This window comes from Alternaria alternata, assembly GCF_001642055.1.
Source record: "Alternaria alternata strain SRC1lrK2f unplaced genomic scaffold CC77scaffold_4, whole genome shotgun sequence".
Taxonomy (NCBI): Eukaryota; Fungi; Ascomycota; class Dothideomycetes; order Pleosporales; family Pleosporaceae; genus Alternaria; species Alternaria alternata.
In genome coordinates, this window is record NW_017306193.1 from 767,989 (window position 1) to 790,123 (window position 22,135).

The following is a 22,135-nucleotide window of genomic DNA, read 5'->3' on the forward strand; positions in this document are numbered from 1 at the left end:
CCGCTCCGCATCGCATCGGCATCGGCGCATGGCATCATCGCATGTCTTGAACGTCACAATTCACACACAACAACAACAACCACAGTCACAATGGCTGCCATATACAAACCTACCGAAGCGATTGCACTACTGCGTCCAACTTTCGTCCTGCCGCGCATACATGCCTCACAGCGGAGAGCGCATATCGGGCGCATCGCCTTCTCCACTACCCACCATGCACAAGCTACACACAGCTCGACGAGCAGTCCGCCTCCAAAACCACAGAGGAAATCCATTTCCTTGACAGGCGACACGGGCCAAGTCCGATGGTCTGAGCTATCGCCGGGTGAAAAAGCAGTGCGGACTACACAGCAAAGTTTCAACTTGGTAGTAGTCCTGGTGGGCATAGTAGCAACAGTAAAGTTTCCCCTCACCCCACCTCTCTCTGCGAGCGCAACACTAACAACATATCAAGGGCGGCGTTGGCTACTTTCTCTTCTCCGATGTCTTCAGTCCCTCCTCCAAGACCGCCTACTTCAACCGCGCGACAACTATGATACGCCAGGACGCCCGATGTCAGAAACTCCTCGGCCCCGGCGCTGAAATTGCTGCATTTGGTGAAGGCTCTTGGTCGCGATGGGCGCGCAACCGCTACCTCAGCAGTACCGAAGAGACAGACAAGTGGGGCACAGAGCACCTGCGCTTCAAGTTTTATGTCGAAGGTCCGTTGGGTCAGGGTGTCGTACATGTGCATTTGACCAAGCGACCAAGCCAGAATGATTACGAGTACGAGACGCTTGCCGTGGATGTCAAGGGGCATCAGAGGATTGATCTAGTAGCTGGGAACAAGTCGAGCAGCGTCGCGCCCAAGATTTTTGGAGCGCGGTGGTGGTGAGATATATGAGTCTCACGGCGCATTGCGCTCTTGACGGATTTTTATGGTAGAGGCACGAGCCATTCTTCGTAATTCAACTTTTCACGTCCCCCCTTTGAAGAACAAACAGCCCGTTCTAGCCAACATGCAATCTTCTTTCTTCCCTTGTAAACGCCTTCTCGGTGCAAAATAAAATGACTAAAAAGCAAGGGCAAGGTAGGAAGCTGTGCGCTCGCCTACCACGGACTACACGACTCTGTTCCTCTGCCTGGGCGAACTTGGGCAGCAAGACTGAATTATTCTGCTCCGTTTCTTACTTGTCCTTGCTCAAGCTGAGTCGCTCGTGGGGGCACCGAATGCGGTACACGAGCGCGAGTGTTACCCCATGACCCATCCAAACTATCGAATGGAGCCCAGCCACGTTCCACATATGCGCGCCACAGTCTTGTAAAGTAACCAATACAACAAACATCTGGATTCTAGCCAAGGAACGTCATCCATCCGTTGAAAAATCAAAGCATCTTTTACTATGGCCATTTCCATCACATCCGCAGAACCCAAGGACGCACCTCACATCGCCGCCCTCCATGTCCAAGCCTTCAGTTCAAACGTCCTCATGCGAGCCATTTATCCCACCCCTGCTATTTGGGCAGCATTCCAAGGCAGTGTAGAAGAAAAGTTCACGGCTGACATGCATGATCCTAACATGACGGTCCTCGTCGCCCGATATACTGATGAGGCTGGAACGGGAGAACAAGGTAAAATTGTAGGCTACGCGGTATGGTGTCATCCTGTGAGGACCGAAGGGACAGCTTGGAAACCGCCGGCTTGGAAGCTGCCAGCGGGCACGGATTGGAGTGTCTTGAGGCCCTGGTTGGCAGCTGCTGGAAAGGTTTCGCGTGAGGTTATTGGAGAAAGGCCGCATTATGGTAGGTCATGTTGAACTCGGCAAGATGAACTTTGCAACGGACTAATTCCTATTGAAGATCTCACGTGGCTCGCTGTGTCGTCTGATTATGCTCGCCAGGGCATAGGTTCAATGCTGTTGCGCTGGGGTCTTGACTTGTGCGACAAAGAGGGTGTGCCGGCATGCTTGGATAGTACTGTTGACGCAGCCGAGACCTTCTATAAGAAAGCTGGGTTCACAGAAGGGGGCAGGATCAGATTGCCTGTCAACGCAGAGATGTACGAAGAAGTCGCTTGTGTGTATGAACCCAGACGATAGAAGCTGCCACAATAGAATAGCGCTGGACTGCCTCGAAACTTGACAGTCCTACTCGCCCATGCCAATACCATCTCCAAATCTCCGAGTGTCTCGCCATAGCTCTGGACTCTTTTGGGCTTCTATGAGAATCTTTTTCTCGCAAGCATAGCCAGAATTGTTTCGGTCAATCTCTTCGTCATTACCAAGCCAGGATCATGATCTGGATTGACCTCTGCAACTGTTAACCCAATAACATTCTCGCTAGCCAGGAGTACATCCAAGGCTAACATCATGTTCGTAAACGTCACTCCTGTGAAGTTGGGGACATTTGCCAGAGGACATTCGCCTGGATCGATGGAATCAACGTCCAGATGAACCCAAATAGCTTTGTGTTTACGCTCCAGGTGCTCCAAAGCATCACGCGCACGTGCTTGCGGATCGAGTGCAACCGCCTGTGACGAGAAAACTTTGAAATGCTCGCCGTGAAGATAAGCTAGGTGCTCATTCTTGTTCCCCGGGTGGGAGAGATTTGTCCCGAAGAAGACGGTGTTTTCAGCATTACAGAGCTTGTCGTTAGTGAGCACAGAGTCGGCGTTTGAATTAACAAGTGACCCAGGACGTCCCATGAGCTGCGTCATAGTCTAGAAGTTAATTATGAAGTCAGCATGTCTCACGTCCAGTCTGTACTGGACACTACTAACCATGCTCGCAAAGTAGCCGTTCCAATCGGCATCCACTGGTGAATGCATATCGGTATCCGCATCGACATATATGAAGCCCACATCCATGTCGTATGATTTGTATTGTCTTTTAACGCAAGAGAGGATCACTGGCAGCATGCAACATTCGCCCCCAAGAACTAACTGGAAGGAGTTGGGCTCTTGGTCGAAGTTCTTGGTCATTCTCCGTCGCACTTTGCGAAGGAGCTCCAGATTATCAGCTCTGTTGCGGATGTCGTGCGGTACGAAGGGACTTGGTTGGTAAGTCATGGTTTCTTCGAGCACGTCTAGCTGTGAAGACGTATCATGGTAGCCCGAAGGCCCATTATCGACAACTTCTATACCTGCTTGGAGCAGTTTTTGATGAATCTTGACTGCTTTGAAAGCCGCGGCTGCTCCGGACTTCCCTGGGATAATAGAACCGCAGTCTGCTGCCACGTAGGTTACGCAGACTTTTTGCATACTCACCATCACGGTTGCGTGCGTGTGGATGTTGGATCTGACCGTTCTTCTACCAAACGCTCAGAAGAAGATGATGAGTAGCTTCAACAGCAGGATGCTGTGAAGAATGGCGAGTTCAACTGACATGTTGCCCACAGGGCGTGCATACCAATGTATGACTACCGCAGCAGCGGCACAGGTGCAGCCACATGACATCTTCTCCTACATGAAAGACTCTTGATTCGACCCTTCAATACTGTTATCAGACCTTGGCGCAAGCTGGAGTAAGCTACCTAGCTAGGCTCCAGACATGAAATACATGTATGGCAACGAAGCTTCCAGAACTTGTATGCAGCACAATAGCGAGTGACAGTATCCGTGACCGTATCGCTCGAGTGACTGGTTTTCAAAACGTGGAAGCAGAGTATGTGGCTGCCATCAATACGATAGAACGTTCGTGGCTGACTAATACACCATGCGTCATGGTCTCCAACATAGTGATCCCCGAAAAGCTGAAGATCTATGGATGAAGAAAACGAGGTACATGCTAGACAAAGATCGTACCCAGACGTATAGCCCGTACCGCGCTGCTAGTCCGGAGAGATGTTGCGCTATGATCGCAGTCAAGTGACGATACCTAATTTTCCGCCACGATGACTCGACAGTCCCTGCGCTTGCTATTCACCCGACGCACCACCAAAGAACAGAGGGATTGAGTGCACGCTTATGCGCACGCCCCATGGGGATTGACAATGTTGAGCTCGGGGATGCGCGCTGTTCTCCAAAAGCTGATGCAAAGATCCATATTTCAAAGATGGCACGGATATAACGGACTTGTTCTAGTCAGGGAACGCGCCAATCAGAGCAATTCCTTGACACATGGTGTCGCTCTCGAACGTCGGCGTTGCATCATTTTTTATCCACGACGACGCGTTTGGGCTCCATGTGCAAGTGTGCTTCCTGTTTCGGCGACCCCTTTGATCGCCTCTACCCGGTGGTCCTCGTTCCGGATCCACAGCCAAGTCGCGGCCAAACGCAAATGTATTTTGGGTGTACCGGTCCGACGACAATTACGCAACGGAGAAATGCCGACGCCTGGCAGCTGTAGTATTCAAGTCTCATGACGCCTCTAATGTGACGACCCCTCTCGACTCTTCTCTTCATCTCAGTAAATATCGTACTACAACATCGCGACACTCTCCCACGCTATAGCTGTCGCAATGGAGCCCTCTTCCACCAATTCGTCAGAGCACACCCACGTCGACGAGCATGAGATGCAGCAAATACCACCCACATACCCGACACCTTCCGTACAACCCGAACAAGCAACAGGCAAGACAAGAGTACGATTCAACAGCTCTGCCAATGTTGAAGTCCCTCCGCCGCCGCTCGAACAAATCCGTAGCTATAGCCGCGTTAGCGAGTCCGGTTCCAACGAGATCACTACCAACCAGCACACCGTCGATGCGGAAGAACTTCTAAACGCGCACAACGCTGGTGAGCTCAACGCACAAAACTTCAATGCTCTGCCATTGAGTGAGGTGGACCCTGATGGCGCATACACCGTTACAGGTAACGCCAACGGAGGCGTCTTTTACCAACTCCTCCAAGCCTACAAGACACCTGTGCGTGGCTACACAGACACATCATCAGAAGTCAGCGAGACGTCGCCTTCACAAAGGCCCGGATCTTCTTCAGGCGCCTGCACCCCAAAGCGGAAATGGTACAACGCGAACAAGCCCATACAGTCCACAGAAACACTGGCCACTCTTATCGGCGCTTCAGCCAAGCTGGCGAACCCTAAGGACGAAAAGAAGGATGTCCCCCTACGCCCACGCAACCACAGGCGAACTAGCAGTAACAACATCATCGCCAAGGTCTGGAAGGCAAAGGAAGATCAGGATGCCAAGATTAAGATCCACGTAGCCAACATTCTCAAACGACAACAGTACATCATCCGCATGTGCCGCGCCCTCATGCTCTTTGGAGCGCCTACACATCGTCTCGAAGAGTACCTCGCGACCACCGCCAAGGTCCTTGAGATCAACAGCCAATTTCTCTACATCCCCGGCTGCATGATCATCTCCTTTGACGACAACCTCACTCACACGGCTGAAGTCAAGATTGTTCGTACCGCCCAGGGAGTTAACCTTGGCAAGCTCAAGGACACCCACGACATCTACAAGGAGGTTTTGCACGATGTTATCAGCTTAGATGAAGCTCTCGCTCGTTTAGACGAGGTCATCAATGCCAAGGACCGTCACCCGCGGTGGCTGACTGTACTGATGTATGGTTTGGCGAGCGCCGCGGTTTCTTGTTTCTTCAAGGCCCGGCCCATCGACATGCCTGTCATATTCGTCCTCGGAATCGTCCTAGGCCTACTTCAGCTTGTCATCGCCCCCCTATCCAAGACATACAGCACCGTTTTCGAGATCACCGCGACGATCCTCATGAGCTTCCTTGCACGCGCGTTTGGTAGCATCAACAACGGGAACCTATTCTGTTTCTCGGCCATTGCACAGAGCGCCATCGCCCTGATTCTTCCTGGATGGTTGGTGCTTAGCTCAGCCCTTGAGCTTCAGTCTCGCGCTATCGTACCAGGTTCCATCCGACTTGTCTTCGCCATCATCTACTCGCTCTTTCTTGGATACGGCATCACTGTTGGTACCGCTATATATGGCGCCATCGACTCTAACGCTACCAACTCGACTCAGTGCCAAAGCCCGATGAACCCCTACTGGAATTTTCTCATGGTCCCGCTCTACGTCTTCTTCACGACGTTTACCGTGCAGGCCAAGTACAAACAGATGCCAGCTATGATTGTCATCGCCTTTGCTGGCTACATCGTCAACTTCTACGCCGGAATGAAGTTCTCGTCGTCAGCGCCCATCGCCTACACATTCGGCGCCTTCACCATTGGTGTTCTGGCAAACCTTTACAGCCGGTTGCGTCACGGAGTTGCAGCCGCCGTCCTCCTGCCTGCAGTATACGTCCAAGTTCCAGGCTCTCTTGCATCGAGTGGAAGCATCAACTCTGCTCTTCAAACAGCATCTGCCCTAATTAAAGGGTCAGGGGGAGCGGCCGACGTGAGCACCTCTTCATTCCCAGCCAAACTTATCACTGACGTAATGCAGACCACAACCGACAGCTTGAACGCAATCGTCTTCAATGTCGCTGCGTCCATGATCCAGATTGCTATCGGCATCACTGTTGGTCTGTTCATGGCTGCCCTTCTTGTTTACCCCATGGGCAAGCGACGCAGCGGTCTGTGGACACTATAAAGTATTCCCCTAGTTTTTTTGTCTTGCATAGCGATAAGGCGTTAAAGGAACCCAAAATGGGAGGAGTTTTGGAGTTTTCCTGCTAATCATCTGTAGCATTTGAACACCTAGATGTTCAGCTTCGTTGGCCCACATGGAGATGAGTGGTGTCGAGGTGAAGTGTGAAGGTAAGCTCCGTTGCAACATCATCGACCCCGAAGCACTTGTCGATGCGCCCTGCGACAACTATTTCCAAGCAACAAGCAGTTACGCCATCCCCCGTATTGGTTTCTTTGCGACATCCAGGCCATAAAACCCCTACTCGGACTTTGGACCCCCCTACCTATGCAGCATTGGCCCTAGCAAACAACCCACCACACGATATCAGCTGCCCAGACCACCGCACCATACACCCGAACCTAGACCTTGCGCCCAATCCTTCCTTTGATCGACCTTTGCTCCATGCATTCACCCTTTCCCAAGGCCCAGTAGCTCTCCTGCACATCCGCGTTCATTCTTCCCTTCTGTGATGCTTCGCTCATGTTCACGAAGCTCACAGAGGTGATGTTGCCATGCATTGTGTATACACGTTGATATATACAGCTCATCCCCAACCACACAATTACTAACTGTAGACCTATCGTACAGCTTGTCGTGAGATGTTACATGTTGATTGATGCGAAACAAGAGGCACAATAGTGCACATGACACGGGTAGTTATGATATGGAGGGAGGAGATTGTGCCTATAGCACTTTTGTAGAGAATTCAAATATTTGTGCCGAAAACTCTCTTTCTGCTCCCTGCTGTCACCTGGAGTCCTCTAGCACAGTGAAAAAGTGGTTTTTTGTGATGTGTAGTTTGTATCTATGCGTCTGAACGGGCACTTAGTCTTGAAGGAAGAAATACAAGCCGCACATTCAACATCGTGCTAACCTTTGTACAGCATATGCGAGAGTGACGAGTTGTAGGGCGTACACTGTGTAAGCTCGCTAGTGTGTGTAGCAAATGCAAGACGGATGACACGCATAGAAGCCCGTGCCTTCTGCCTTCTAGAAAGGACATGTAGTTTGGATAGGGTCAGTGCTCAATACTAGATGCCAATGGGACACGAAGTATTGCATGGGTGACGTAGTGTGAGAGTCTGTGCCCGGTGACATCACTCCTTGTGTGGGAATAAGAGAGGCTGGTGAGTGGCTGTATAGACTCCCATGGCTGTCTAGCCGACAACGGGTGTAGACATCAGCAGGAAAGAGCCGCTAACGAAGCCTCTCCAAGCCTCTAGCACAAGCCTTCGTATCTGCAGCCCTATGTCAGGCGGTGATGAGGCTCTGGCGCTTGGAGATCTCCGAAGCTTCCCCAGTGTCCAAGCGGAGGGAGTCACCTTCTAGAAAACCTTCAGAATGCGCACTGACGAACGTGAGGCGTAAGCCTATTGGATACCGAAAGGAACAGGCCTTAGATCGGGTCCGAAACACGTAGCTCGTCTTCTGATTCGTGTTGGGAAGCTTACGCGAGACGGGTACGCAGTCAGCGCCATGGTGGTGGTGGTGATGGTGGTGGTGTCTTCGGTGCCAACTCGGATCCGCTTGGAAACACAGTACAGAGCTTGAGATTAACTTTCTGTACACCTGGAGAATCTGACAAGATACGGGACGTTTCGGGGGCTGGATGTACTTATGCTTGCGGGTCCACAGTGTATTCTGGATATCTTCTAATGTTTCGGGGGCCGTCTGTACGTTAGCAAGCGCCGTTTTCAGATGGAGTAGGCGGAAGCCATCGTGATTCCCCGATATCTGCCAGATATCCCACCCGTTCAGACTTAGCACATGTATAATGGTCTTACATCGTACGATAGGTCTGGACGGTTATGCTTTGACAAGGAGCGGGGCTAAAGCCAGCCGTGCTTCCTGTAGGGCTGCTAGTGTCCGCTAGGATCTACAAGCGCTGGACCCTGACATCCGTCCCATAGCACTATCACGCTTAGGGACCGTGATAAGATGACTTGGAAACGGAGAGGTTCGACTTGACTGAGACACTTGATCCATGACCATGTCATGGGAGACACACAGTGGTACAGCAGGCAGCCAGTGAGCTACTCTGCATCCTCTAATTCTTGGAGTAAGTGAAGACATGGCAAACACTTTTCGCATTGGACAGTATTGACTATGTCGTGTAGATAATGCAGAGTATTTGCATTAACATTCGACAGCTTTAGCCTAGCGCTGCGTACGATTTTAGGAGCGGCTGTGCTATGATGCGGAACAGATGAAGTCAAACGTGTAACTTGATCGTATAGAGTGTCTCATAAGCTCGTCTCCTTCATTGCTGCTTACTGTTTAACCGGTTGGCTAGCCTCGGCATCTCGTAGGCTCATGAAGCGAGGCCGGAGGCTCATGTCGCGAAGGACGAGCTGTGTCAGCAGCGGGGCAGAAGCGTTGTGTTTCCTGTTATGGATAGCGAGCTAATGTCTTGCAGGGCCAAGATCAAGGCTGTACGCGGTCCGAATGAGTATGCTTGTTGGCGGTACGAGTCGCATATCGGTCAAGGAAGGACCATCAGATAAGATGTACGGTCTCGCTTGCGTATGTGTCGGCCGATGAGCGATGCTGCACAAAGTTAGATTGAACAGCCCCAAAGCGGATCCGGTGAAGGATGCGTAAGACGCGGTGGATTTTCAGCCCTCATGCACGTTCCGCAGCAGAAGCGCTGGTGCAGGTCTAGCCAGTTCTCCCCGCTTACGTCACTAGTGCGCTGCTACATTTCGAAGTGCAGAATTACTGCTTTGGGTAAGTAGTCCAGCGTAGTCGTAGCAGAGCGCCGTAGGGCTGTCTTCCTAACCATATGGGAATGCCGCGTAAGAACGAAGCCATAGGGTAAAGATGAGGCCTTGTCTACGGCCTGGTCTGCGATACTGTATGTTTGAATTCAACTGCCTTGGAATTCCCACGATGCAAGCAGGCTGCACCATGTTGCCTGATCAAATGCAATATGGTAAGGATATATCACCTCACGTCGCCGAGCATTTCGTGATGGTGGTAATCGCTTGGGAACGTTACATGGACATGGCTACTGATAAGTCATGGCAAACGCGCTTACGTAGCCTTTTCGCTAACCTAGCGTACCACGTGTTGCCACTATAGGCTTTCTTTTCGGCGCGCCCTAGGTAACTGTACCCGACACTCACCGATCGGTCATCAACCTCGCCAACTATCTGTTGTCTTTCTCTAGCTGCACGATAAGGCATGTGAAAAGGTCTGCCAAGCACTTTGTCCTTTTTCACTAGGCGGACAAAGTATGAGATGGCCGTCCACCTCGATGGTCACAACTCGATATCGTGTGGCATCCAACCTCGAAGGCTTCGGGGCTGGCGATGGCTGCCTTCATAAGAGAGGCGCCACACTGAGCAGGCTACTTCAACGGTGACTAGTAGGCCCCCTGGATCGGTGCTCAGCGAGGAAAAGCGGTGACAGAATTGGAATGCACTTTACACTGCTCGCGGCTAGCGCGAACGACACTTCACTACGACCGAACTTCGGCCCATAGCTCTCGAAGCGAAAACTCAACAGGCCAGCTGGACGTAACCTTGGGTCAGTATGTCGCTCTGATGTCGTCACCTAGCTGAGGTCCTTAGACCCAGCGCATTACAGAGCAATCATGTCTAGCTATGTGGGCGTCTCACTGCAAGAAGAATCTTGTTTGATTGATCGCACGAATGTGCGATCGCAGCCAAGAGTTTCTGAACTGAGAAAATTACAGCCCTACCATGCATCGTGTGCGGGACGATAATCCTAAAGTGGAGTTACTCTTCGAGAAGACAGCGCCAGGTACCTCTACCTGTTACTACGGTCGCGACGACGGACTAACCTGGCCACTGTATGCTTGGTTGGCGGGAAATCATTACGCTTTGGCTCAGCAAGCATGCCAATCTTTTATCAAGGCCTCGAAAAAGTATAGCGCACGCCTCCATGCAGACCCCTGCCCCATGGCCATTGGTTGTGTAACTCTGGGAACCACTCGAAGACGAGAATAACAACAGTTGATGTGCTTCCTGCAATGGTGGACCGTGCTTCGGACCCGTGTGCCGGTAGCAAGCTGTGTGAACATGCAGCTCAAGCTAACTTCTGCACGTATTCCCGCTGGAAGCCACATTTTCAGGGTCTGCCGTGGCCGTTGAATTTAGTCGTGGGCAGAATTGCATGACAGAACCACCCCTGTCAAGCCACTTGCCGCCATCTCATGTGACTGACGCGGTTCCGACGGAGAGATACGCGACGTCCCCACGGTGTATAAGATCTCACCTTGCCCACCGTTGTGTAAGCTGTCTCCACCACATAAGTATCTTAACTTGAAGCAACAAGCCACTTGCACGTCATACCATCAGCGGTCGTCAATATAGACCTAGTGAGAGAGAATACCAACACTCGTCTCTACACACGTTTTCGCGAGCACACAGACGTATCGACTCCTGTCCTCACTGTTATACAACTGTAAATCGAGAGCGATGGATTCTCAATCATTCGATTACTGGATGGCACAAGGCAACTATATCGCACCACCACACCAGACAGCCATATTCGAGATGCCTCCAGATCTCTCTAAAGTTCCGAGTCTGAGTGGATCACCTGTTAGTATCATGATTGTGTCTTCAAAACTTGTCAACTAATCTTTCAAAGGTCTCTTCTACATATGACCAGTTTCCTGCACATATCCACCAAGCTTACTACCCTCACATCGTCGACGAACCCATGCACTTTGGATCATATCCCATGCCCATGACCCCCTCGGATTTTGGCTCAGAGCATGATAGCCCATATTGCAGTCCGAGGCCACTACAGCACACTGAACCTACTTTCGGAACTACCCACAAGCCTGCACCAGCAGAACGAACCCACACTACTTCGGGAGTATGTATATCTTACTCTACATACACAAGCTCGAACTAACGTGCGAATAGCGCCGAAGAGCTCAGAATCGTGCCGCCCAACGTGCGTTTCGAGAGCGCAAAGAAAAGCACGCCAGAGATCTTGAAGCCCAGCTCTCGATCCTAAACGACAAGTACACCAAGCTCGAAACATCGCACACGGAACTCAATGCTGCCTATGAAAAGCTCCGAAGGACAATCGAGCTTCTCACACAGGACGACGATGCGGAGGGTGAAGACGAGGAAGGAACAATCGCCCGTAGACGAGGGAGCAATTCCGACACCCTCCGCAAGCTCCTGGATATATTGCATGGAGAGTTCAAGGGAACGGCACCGGTGAAAACAGAAGTATCCTAGTCTGCGGACATTCAACATGGGGTAACAGATTTCCATGATTCTTACTTCGCTTCTTGTCTATACCCTTTTTGCTTTTGCGTTAAAACCAGCGGTCATTGGACGATGTGTTTAAGGCGCCCTTTGTGGCGATAATTGCTTTTCCCTTTGTGGTCTGGCACCTATCATGAGCTTCTGAGCTACTAGTTTGTTAGCAAGCGAGCTGACCATTGCAGTCGGCTACATCTTCACTATACGTTCATGACTGACGAAGCTACGGCCGATCTATCTATATAGTACCTAATACCAACTTGTAACCACCACATATCTGAGTCATGAATATTGTGAGCTTCTCCCTCTTGAATCCGTGCGTAGTCTACGTATGGAGAACGAAAGTATGAATGTCTGCCTTCTGTGAGAGTACCGTTCCAGCCCCCACACTCCCCCATATTCCCAACAAGATCAGTTGCAATGCCGATATAGGAAGCCGGCCCGTCATCAGCAGCCCCCTTCTCCACACATCTCCGCAATGCCACCAATAAACGTTTCAGCAGCTCCGGTCGGAGTACGCTCATTCTGACCAGCCCCAAAATCTGACTGTGGTATACAAGGGCTAACAGCGAATGGGGAAACCTTGACGGCGGCCCTAAAGGTAGCTATGTTGGTGGCATCCAATGAGCCGAAATGAGGCGGTAGGGAAGTGCTCATCTGATAGGCTTCGGTGTAGAGTAACGCAATAACTGTAGCACGTGCAGTAACATATAGAGTTCCGTTCTATCTCCGTATTAACAACTTCCTAACACGACAATAGACTGTGTGTGAGTTGGACAAAATCCGAGGAGAGACATGAAGTATGAGAGGGACGAAGTAGCGCGGGACAGGTACCCGGATGGTCGGCCCGCCATGAATGCTGTTGCACGTGCATTACCTTTCACCGCGGAAAGACCGTCTTCCTCGAGTCTAGAGGCAAGTGCGATGGTAATTTGCATCCAATATCCACGCATTGAGAAGCTCTAGCTATCCAGATAATGTGATGTATCAGGGATGTTCCTGACCTGTGACCCACCAAGCAAGTACACCCGTTAAGGATAACGCCTCAAAGGCTTGGCTACCCACAGCCATGCTATTGGGACGTATTGTATATCCCACCTTACCGAAGCTGGCTATGCTAGTAGACCATTCCGATATGCGCTTTCGAGACGCTAGCACAAAAAATAGAGCGAACAGGCGAGAAGATGTAAAGAAGGCGCGACGCGAGAGTGACCTCGTAAATGCAGGTCATTCCACGCAACGGCTGAAGGCGCACCACGCCAGCCCGCCAACCGCTTGCATTCCAGCGTCTTTCTTGCCCCACCATCATGTGCATTGGAAAATCCGTCAAAGCTAGACAACACGGGGAAGGCGAAGAGGTAAGAATAGACGATGCGATCCGGGACTCACAGCCTGTATCTGTACTATTCGCTTCTTTACGGACTGGTCTCGCGAGGCTTTTGACCTAAGAAAGCTTGATTGTTACCCTGTTCACTTTTCACGAGACGGACGTTGCCGCTTGTGTCACCCAAAAATAGGTTCTTCCAGACGATACGACCTCGCTAATTTAGTAGTGGGCATGACGACATTGCTAGCTAGGTAGATTTATTGTTTGGTGAGTCTTTGAGACGACTCATCTAGATGCCACGAATTCATAGGTACTGCCATGTTGGCTCCAGCATTTGACATCTTTCCGCAACCATTCTATAATCCTACTCGTCAGAACACCAACAGTTGTAGGGTACCATCACAACACTAGTGACATCTGCACTCATAAAGACACAAATGGCTAAATCATTACGTAGCGTCTATCATCTAACTCGGTTGAACGTTTGGCCTAGAGAGAAGGTGAAACCCCATCTACACCGGTGACCCTATCTTGCCAAACGGCAATTACTGTATATCCTCATTTTACCCTATGACGTAAAGCCAGACTCCAAAAACTCCATGTTTCAGATCGTTTCTCATGACCAACGGGCCGACTCGCTAAGATAAACTTTGACCATCATGGAATGACACTATCAGCATGCAATGTTGCTCGCAGTTGCACTCGTGCCCTGGCCTTCTGGTGCTGCCACGAAGTCGTCGCCTGTGAGTGCTCTACTGAACATTAGACAAGCCGTCTCGAGTTGTCCGCCAGCCGTGCCATAGTATCCTGCCGGCACCACGACGTTCTCTGCCCAGTATGCTGTCTTGCACTCGACATGATATCCGTAGCCGTAACATTGCTGGAGGCACTGTTGTGCCATGGCAGTTGTGTTTGATGTGTAGGAAGGGTAGTAAGAGCTGTATAGAATATCGTCGTGGGCAGCTGGTGCTGGCACGTAAGACGTGTTTGGATCGGTGGGCAGAGGATCCGTAACGGTGCAGTTCGAGGGTATAGGCGTGATCGCGGGCCCGCCTGCTCGAGCAACGATATTGGATGTGGGTAGCGCGGAGGCCAACGAGCAGAAGGCTGCGGCGAGAATAGCGGCTGAGGTGTGCAACATCGCGGCGGGTTCAACAACTGTTAGAGATTGTTTAGATGTCGAAGTAAATGTATGTGATAGCGGTTCCTATCGCTGGTGAGTGATCTCGCAGTTTTAGAAGCGCTGAATACTATATAAGTATTCTTGCGCCTCGTTGATTGATGCCTGTTGGTGTGATGTCAATGTGGGTAGCTGGTAGGGCCAACCTCCTCGTCAGCGCATTCAGCCCCAGCGCTGTGCGTCTATCGTTATTTAGCCTACCAAAGATCGCCGCCCATAGCCACCTCTAATGCGACTATACCAAGCAACCCTGACTTGTGCTTCCCTAGCAAGGGGACGATGTAACGAGCATAGCTGTCTGCAATACTTCAAAGATGCCGCGTTGTCCGCGATGATGTCAAAGGCACCGGCGCTGTGATACCGCCCCAACAAGGTTGGGAAAGACGCGGGGATATCCTGGAACGGCAATCTATGTCGCATCCTAGTTGGTGATAGAATGTCTCAGACTTGATGCTGCGCGCTTTGTGTTGTTGATAGAACTAATGCAGTGCGAGGATAGAGAAGACCAGATCCGTGGAAAGAAGTGGTACCACCAACATCAGAGCCAAGGCGATCCACGTCCACTAACGGAGAGTAATTCGAGACAACTACCATTATCACACAACCATGATGCTCTTGGTGTTTATGGTGTTCGTCAAATCAACCTACTGAGCTATTCTAATGCCTAATAGAGAAGGGTTGCTGCTTTGGAACAAGATGAACAGAAAGCATGCGGGTGGTGACGACACGATTCCAGACTATGAAACGGCGCCTCACACCATCTGAGACCTGTCAAAGCTGCTCACAGTACTCTGTATTACAACGACCAACACGTCACAAACCATGGCTGCTCCATCCAACAAATCCCTACAGTCCTTATCGGGTAAATGGCAACTAAACAAAGCCTGTTCCGATGACTTTGCATCAGTCCTCGCGCTCCAAGGCGTAAACGTTCTAGTCCGCAAGACAGCCACCGCAGCATCTATCCATCTCAAAATCAGTCAACCAGACGATCAACATATCAAGATGGCGCAGTCGATAACTAGCGGCAAAATCCCTGGTACTACAGAGGATTATACCTTGGACTACGAGTGGCGCACCAACCAGGATGGTTTCTTCGGTGAGGTATCAGGAAGAAGTCGATGGGTCAGTGTCGAGGAGGGGAGGAAGACGGGCGTAGTTGGCGAGGGCGAGGGTGAATGGATTGAAGGGGATAGCGAGGGAAAGTTGATTCATGCGGAGGGGAAGAAGCAGGGTGAATGGGAGGCTAGCCACCTTTGGGGCTTTGAGATGGTTGATGGGGAGAGAAGGCATACGAGACGTGTAAGAGTTAGCAATGAGAAGGGTGAAGAGTTGAGAGTGAGGATGGTCTACGACTTTGTTGGCGAATAGCTTGTCTGATTGTTAGGTCAAATGTTTGAAACCACGAATTAGGCTATATGAGAAAGAGTAAAGATTAAACCAAAAGCCAACGTCCGTGAGGACTGCCGTGTATGATGTACGATGTATCCATTATCTACACCTACCTTAGCAATACGCTGATGTTATTTCAAGTCCACTTTTCGAATCGCCAATAATGAACGAACTGAATTTATGATCCGGGCCCTACTCTTCTTGTTACGACGGTATCCTGCGCGAAGGTAGTATTCCCTCCATCTCTCCACATTCATCATTTCCAACCACTTAATCCCGCCCAGGGGTCGTTCCCGTTCTGACCCTGTCCTTGTGCCGGTCGCTGCTGGTTCGCGTATCCCCCGGGTCCATTTGGATAGCCTCCTTGGCTGAAGTGACTATAATCTTGCTGATATTGACTTGGCGGCGGTCCCGGCGGAGGTGGCGGTGGAACATAACCCTGTGGCAGATTATTCTGAGGTGCACCACCCCACTGTTGCTGCTGGTTTGAAGGAGGTTGACCCCATGGCTGATGTGGTTGGTGTTGTGCAGGCGGTGGAGAGAAGAATTGCTGGTGTGCTGGTGGTGAGGTGGGGTTGTATTGGTTGTGAATCGCGGGGTTATAAGCCGATGAGCTCTGCGAGTTCTGCGTTTGATGCGTGGGATATTGCTGTCCATAGCTCTCCCGTCGTGGGGGTTGCTGCTGGTTGTAGCCGTTCGAGGGTTGGCCATAGGATTGCTGTGGCGACATGAACTGTTGGCTTGGGCCTGTGGTCATTGGATAGCGTGGCGTAACAGGTGGTGAAGCTGCAGGATTATACGCCGGATGGCTAGCTCCTGATGTTGACGGATAACCAGGTGTTGAGGAAAGCGGAGGTGGTATGCTCTTCTTACGGCCTCCACCTTGTGATACAGGTGAGCCTGAAGGTTCCAGTGACATCCTCTCCATTAGTTCCTTCATTCTTTGTTGTTCCTGATCTGCGCCTTGTGCCTTGTTGCGCTCCTCAATCTTAGTCAGGAGCTGTCCGCCCTCACTGCGTCTGTTATTCACAAAAGTTTCAACATTCTTCTGTAGGCTTAACACTGTGTCCTTCATCTCTGAATAAAAGGTTTGAGCGCGCGACAATCCAGCAACAAGATCATTGAAGCTTTGGTATACTCTGCGATATTTGGTCATGACGATGTTTCGTTGTCTTGAAAATGCCTCATATTTGCTTTGCTCAGATCGCACGCGCTTGTCTTTGAGTAAATCCGAGTAAGTTCGAGTGAGCTCTTTCAGGAATGAAGCTTGTTTATGGTTGGCCTGTAGTATGCGATTCTGGTGGGGCCTGAATTTCTCCAGCTCAGCTTTAAACAATTGCGACTCCTGGTTCGCAATGGCTTTTTTGTTCAGAATTAGTACATTAGAAATGTCATCAGAGTGAACCTGTCAAAGTCAATACATGGCATACTCGAGCGTCGATGATCACATACCTTGTCTTTGAGGTCCTTGAGTATCTGCGTCCTCTCCTTCTTGACAAGGTTCAGCTTCCGCAAGATATCTTCAACAGCCGCAATCTGATCCGTTACCGATGGACCCTCATCAATGTCATCATCGATGAGATTGCCTTCAGTAGGCCTAGGGCTTTTGCCCTTACTTGCGCCTGCTTTGACCATAGCTCTTGAGTACAATACATCGGCTTCATCCGTTTCGCCAGCCGATCGCATCTCGTCAAAGTCGGCTTCACATTGCCTAAATGTGTTGTATAATTGTGCATCGCTAGTGCTCGCCTCCTGAACGGCGCCCCGGTAGTTTCTGATATCGTCTCGCAGCGTGGACGTTAACCGAGAGCTAGGCTGCTGTGTCCAGTCAGGTCCGTATTTGGACCTCATCTTCTCACAGACACTCTCTTCCATGTCTAGTTGTTTCATGCTGGCATCAAGTGAACCCAGTATCTCCGACTTGTCCCTATCCAGTTGCTCAAACGCAGGGCCGAACGATTGGTGTCCAGCGAGCTCTTCGCACCACATTCGGAATTCGTTGTCGACATGGTTGTCTTGGTCCATGCCTCCTCGTAGTACATTTAGACTGTCAGGTAATTTCAGGTAGTCCAGGCTAGCGGCCATCTCATCGTTGGCGACCTCGACACGCTCACTCTCGGCGCGTATGAGCTTAGCCTTCTCCTCATCGTACAAACTAGCTGATTCAGTGACTGCGAGTGGGACAATCTTCTGGAAGATGTCTGGACCGATGATTCTCTGGATGTCCTGTCCCTGGTATAACTCGCTGACGGGTATCGCCTTGGCAGCAGGCATTTTCGGCACTGGCGTCAAGGCCGCTTCATTCGGAATGCCTTGGTGGTATATAAAGTCGTTGTCTTTGGAAAACTCTGCCAACTTTTCCTGAACGTTGGCCAGATGTTTCTTCGTCATCTCTGCCAATATTCCCCCAGTCTCCGAGGTCAGATTCGAGTTTGCCGGCGCGTTGTTCGGGAAGCCGTGAGCTGCTCGATTGGCGTCTTTGGCATGCGTTTCGGCGACTTGTAGTCTGCAGATGGCTACACCGTGGGTGTTCGCATCGTCGTCGGCCAGAGCCTGATAGTACTGGGCTAGCGAAGCCATGTGATGCGATTTGATCTGCGAGACGGTCAGTTTCCAATTGCAAAAGTTACTGTGATGTTCTTACCTGGCAAACCAAAAGCCAGACCTTCTCAAACACGGCATTTGTGACGTTTTCCTGCGCACCTTCCGTTGCCTGTGTATACAAAAACGCGGCCTGACTCGCCAGTTTTGCCAACAAGCCGACCTTCTTGCCGTCAGCAATCTGCTTCTCCAGAAACACCTCTTGCGCTTGTGCCAGCATAATCGCTATCAGTGTCTTGACTGTCTCGCGGCTAAGGTCGGTCGACGGTGCGTGTAAGAAGTTCTCGTTGATGTATGTGAACATGCCGGCCGAGGCTTGGAACGAATGGTATGAGGTCTTGAGCCCGACATCCTCGTGGCGGTTCTGGTGTGCGGCATGGCAAGATAGGACGGCAGAGATGTTGAAAATGATGCTAGCTTTTTCGTATGCGAGGGAATACTGAGAGGTAGGTTTATGCGTAAAGGCATCGAACCTGGCAATCGTTAGTCTTGCTTGTCCTCTTGCTTACTTTGCCCCTATCTGCCCTCTGCCTCTGCCCTCTGCTCCATTCAACCTAACTATCGGTTCGGGACGTACCATGTGAAACTGATCTTGATGTGGTTCTCGTCGACGGGGAATCTCAAGTCCAGGAGTTCGAGCTGTCCGTAGTATCTGTAGAGCAGATCCCGGCCCGCTGCACTGTCCTTGCCGGCTCCTCGCATGTCTTGACGCAAGCGGTTCAGCGTTCCACATTCCTCATTGTAGCGCTCTGGGTCGTCGCCATACGTGGCGCGTATGTATTGCTTCAGCGGGGTTATCCAGTCAATCTCGCTCGTCTGCTTCAGCGGCACCGAGATCATGGGTATCTGCGTCGTCATGGTGGGCGGTGTTTGCGCTGAGGAGGCCGCGGCTGGGCGCGCTTTCTGGAGAGGTATCGCCGCGAGGGTTGGTCCTTGGGCGTGCGGGTGTGGTGATCGGCGACAATGGCGTAGGCGACAACGTGGGAAGTGGGCTGTCGTGGGCCTCGGAGGATACGCTAGGGCGGTAGCTGGCAATCCTTCTGCCTAGTTCTCTCGTATGAATACAGTGAATGTCCCTGGGGGGCGGCAAAGCGATCACGCAGCAGATGGCGTTGAAAGTAGGGATATGCACAGCGGCACGATGCGCTGGTCGGGTGGCTGTTCACCGAATCAAGCGTTCGCAGGGAAACAGCCGCATGAGGCACAGTCTAGTCAATCCGGGTCCTGGGAACGATTGTCGTGCGGCGCAGGCGACGCTTAAAAGTCTACGTGGTAACGATGCAGACGATGTCTGGTGCTGACGGTGAGCTCGGAGGGTGCGAGCGAGGTTGGTGGGGAAGACGCAGGCACATGCATAAGCAACACCAGAGCTGCGACTTCCTCATCCACACCCACCTATCATGCCTCAGGCACGCCACGAGAATCAGACCGCTATCGATATGTGACTCTTCAACCTCGTCACACCGTCGCGACAATCTATGGCAACCTCAAAGCCAACCCCAGCTGTGCGGCTCGCGTCGACCAATTACCATGCAAGGAGGCCGAATCTGGCCCTCGTTACGCGCCCGCGATATTGGCTACAGAGCTAGTCAAGCATCTCAAGAACACTGCAAAACTATGCCCTTCTTGGTTGATCATGAACAGCGTAATATTATACAAGCCCTGAGTCGAGAGGCCAAATACGGATACTTCTATACACCATGTCCAAGCCATCGTCATGTACGCCATCAAATGCTTTCAATCGTCTTGCTGCAAACATGAAAACATGAGTCGCATGAGTCGTCCTGTACGCCGGCCCTGTTATACAACACCTCACAACTTCTCCACATGCTCAGCCAGACCCTTTCTTCTTCTCGTCTTCTTCCGCCTTCCTCCTCTCCTCTGGATCCAGGTGCTTGTGCTGTCCCGTGAGGTTGTGCCACGCGCTCTTCAGGAAGCCCTCATTCGAGTGGTCGTCTCCTACGCTGTTCCCATGTTCATCCTTCATCTTCCCGGGGTTGATGACGCGTTGCGCGCTCTTGTCTCCCATTTCGTCCGCTAGCATCTCAAGAATTGTCCGCTGGTTGACACTGAGATACTTGGGCATGTTGACCTTGAACTCAACACGCAGATCGCCCTTGCCGCCACGTCGGCCCGAGAGCACCTTCATGCCCATGCCAGAAAGTGTGATGCGGTCGCCAGTTCCAGATCCAGTAGGAACCTTGACTTTGACTTCGCCGTCGAGCGTGGGGACTTTAATCTCTCCTCCGAGGACAGCAGTGGTGAATGGGATGGTAGCGGTATGAAGGATATCAGAGCCATTGCGCTTGAACTTCGAGTCATTTGCTACGCGAATCAGGACGTAGAGATCTCCCTTCTGGCCGCGGACGGAGCCAGAAGACATGGCGTGACCTGTCAGCGGTGCATCTCCTTCGCCATTAACGCGCAACCGCATGCCGTCCTCTACGCCACCAGGTATGTCGATAGTGATGGTTTTCCGGTCTTTGACTGCTCCATCGCCGCCGCAAGTGCCACAAGACGAGCCTCTAGGTATCGCGAATCCGGATCCTCCGCAAGATGAACAGGTTGCGCTCATATGGAAGCCACCCATGCTCGTCACCCTTTGTCCGGTACCTCCACAGCTCTTACATTCTGCTCTCTTAGCACCCTGCTTCAGACCACTGCCACTACATGTCCCGCACTCTGCCATGGGGCTAATGTGAATATCCTTCTTGACGCCCTTGGCCGCATCCAAAAATGAGATGTTTGTTTGCACTTCGATGTTGTCGCCCACCATGATTTCTTCTTCAAAGGGATTCCTTCTCCCACCTCCCCCTCTTCCTCGTCGCCCACCCGTGAATGCTCCAAACAAGTCTTCGAAATTGATATCCTGGAATCCTCCCGCACCTTGAGCACCACCAAACCCGCCGAAGCCGCCGAAGCCTCCTCCGAACGGGTTTCCTCCTGGTCCTCCCGCACTGGCCCCAGGGTTGAAGCCGCCGTTTGCATCGAAAGCACCGGCTCCGTACGAATCAAAGGCCTTCTTCTTCTCAGCGTCCGAGAGAACTTCGTATGCGGATTGTGCGGCAGCGAATTTCTCCTTCGCACCGGCGTCTTTGTTTGTGTCGGGGTGGTACTTTTTCGCCATACCATAGTAGGCCTTTTTTATGTCGGCAGCGGATGCATCTCTACTGACGCCGAGTGTCTTGTACGGGTCGGCCATGGCGAAGGACGGGGAAGAGGCGTGGAAGAACTGTGCATAGCGTATTAGTATCTACAGTTGGAAGGGCACGGATGAGAACACATACCCGTATTGACTGCGCATTGTGGACTTGCTGCTTCTGTGCGATAGAAGGTCTCCGCGATTGTGTTCTTGAGGCCTGCGTCGCTATACATCGTCGTTGACATTTGGCGAAAGATCTCGAGCCAGCAATGCGTACAGGAGCCACCGCCTTGAGCGGCATGGGACCAGCAAAACTCATCTTGGAATGATCTGGGGAGGGCAATGGGTATGTTGATGCTGCTTCTCGCTCTCCGCTTCGCCCAGTGATGTATAAGCCGATAATTGACAACTTTTTGCGGGCACGGGCCGGTGACGCACCGTCATTGGTCACCCTCGGTAAAGAGCGCGTCGAAGCTTCGAGAGTTTACCACGACGCGACTGCCGCTCACGGAAAAGCCGGGGCAGACAAACGAGCAGATGCATATATTACGGCTGGTCTTTCCAGTTCATGCCATTGGTTTTGCTATTTACCTTCGGTTCGTTGTGCGGGAGGCGCATGGCAAACGTGCTATGAACTTGATGCGCCTGCGGCGCATCCGTAGCCTCGAGCCCAAATCTCAGCGTTACCAAATACTCATTATTGATAACCC

At 51.5% G+C, this 22,135-nt stretch overlaps 9 protein-coding genes across 9 annotated transcripts; 5 read left to right on the plus strand and 4 right to left on the minus strand.

The window, feature by feature from the left end:
- Positions 1-90: 90 nt before the first annotated feature.
- CC77DRAFT_1058355 (TIM21-domain-containing protein) lies at positions 91-874 on the plus strand (the record flags this gene model as incomplete). The annotated part of the gene is made up of 2 exons (XM_018528124.1): positions 91-396; positions 455-874. 2 exons carry the CDS (start codon positions 91-93, stop codon positions 872-874), a joined length of 726 nt encoding a protein of 241 aa, XP_018389277.1.
- A 197-nt stretch (positions 875-1,071) lies between these two features.
- Positions 1,072-2,388, plus strand: CC77DRAFT_631632 (acyl-CoA N-acyltransferase). Its single transcript, XM_018532533.1, has 2 exons — positions 1,072-1,782; positions 1,840-2,388. The coding sequence occupies exons 1-2, from the start codon at positions 1,383-1,385 to the stop codon at positions 2,076-2,078; spliced, it is 639 nt and encodes a 212-aa protein (XP_018389278.1). The 5' UTR covers positions 1,072-1,382; the 3' UTR covers positions 2,079-2,388.
- Positions 1,836-3,393, minus strand: CC77DRAFT_630020 (Arginase/deacetylase). Its single transcript, XM_018532531.1, has 2 exons — positions 2,759-3,393; positions 1,836-2,698 (listed from the first exon to the last, which is right to left on the minus strand). Exons 1-2 carry the CDS (start codon positions 3,245-3,247, stop codon positions 2,198-2,200), a joined length of 990 nt encoding a protein of 329 aa, XP_018389279.1. The 5' UTR covers positions 3,248-3,393; the 3' UTR covers positions 1,836-2,197.
- Positions 3,394-4,437: 1,044 nt separating this feature from the next.
- On the plus strand, positions 4,438-6,498 carry CC77DRAFT_928998 (DUF1212-domain-containing protein; the record flags this gene model as incomplete). The annotated part of the gene is made up of 2 exons (XM_018534086.1): positions 4,438-6,303; positions 6,352-6,498. 2 exons carry the CDS (start codon positions 4,438-4,440, stop codon positions 6,496-6,498), a joined length of 2,013 nt encoding a protein of 670 aa, XP_018389280.1.
- A 4,246-nt stretch (positions 6,499-10,744) lies between these two features.
- Positions 10,745-11,870, plus strand: CC77DRAFT_632504 (hypothetical protein). The gene is made up of 3 exons (XM_018532535.1): positions 10,745-11,102; positions 11,152-11,382; positions 11,433-11,870. The coding sequence occupies exons 1-3, from the start codon at positions 10,980-10,982 to the stop codon at positions 11,754-11,756; spliced, it is 678 nt and encodes a 225-aa protein (XP_018389281.1). The 5' UTR covers positions 10,745-10,979; the 3' UTR covers positions 11,757-11,870.
- A 1,644-nt stretch (positions 11,871-13,514) lies between these two features.
- On the minus strand, positions 13,515-14,682 carry CC77DRAFT_633287 (hypothetical protein). The gene has a single exon (XM_018532541.1). It carries the CDS (start codon positions 14,249-14,251, stop codon positions 13,784-13,786), a length of 468 nt encoding a protein of 155 aa, XP_018389282.1. The 5' UTR covers positions 14,252-14,682; the 3' UTR covers positions 13,515-13,783.
- CC77DRAFT_632508 (hypothetical protein) lies at positions 14,683-15,800 on the plus strand. The gene has a single exon (XM_018532536.1). It carries the CDS (start codon positions 15,113-15,115, stop codon positions 15,659-15,661), a length of 549 nt encoding a protein of 182 aa, XP_018389283.1. The 5' UTR covers positions 14,683-15,112; the 3' UTR covers positions 15,662-15,800.
- On the minus strand, positions 15,800-19,351 carry CC77DRAFT_633111 (vacuolar protein-sorting protein bro1). The gene is made up of 4 exons (XM_018532539.1): positions 18,861-19,351; positions 18,327-18,756; positions 17,135-18,277; positions 15,800-17,087 (listed from the first exon to the last, which is right to left on the minus strand). The coding sequence occupies exons 1-4, from the start codon at positions 19,139-19,141 to the stop codon at positions 15,939-15,941; spliced, it is 3,003 nt and encodes a 1,000-aa protein (XP_018389284.1). The 5' UTR covers positions 19,142-19,351; the 3' UTR covers positions 15,800-15,938.
- A 408-nt stretch (positions 19,352-19,759) lies between these two features.
- CC77DRAFT_956658 (hypothetical protein) lies at positions 19,760-21,732 on the minus strand. The gene is made up of 2 exons (XM_018535514.1): positions 21,571-21,732; positions 19,760-21,515 (listed from the first exon to the last, which is right to left on the minus strand). The coding sequence occupies exons 1-2, from the start codon at positions 21,724-21,726 to the stop codon at positions 20,115-20,117; spliced, it is 1,557 nt and encodes a 518-aa protein (XP_018389285.1). The 5' UTR covers positions 21,727-21,732; the 3' UTR covers positions 19,760-20,114.
- Positions 21,733-22,135: the final 403 nt, after the last annotated feature.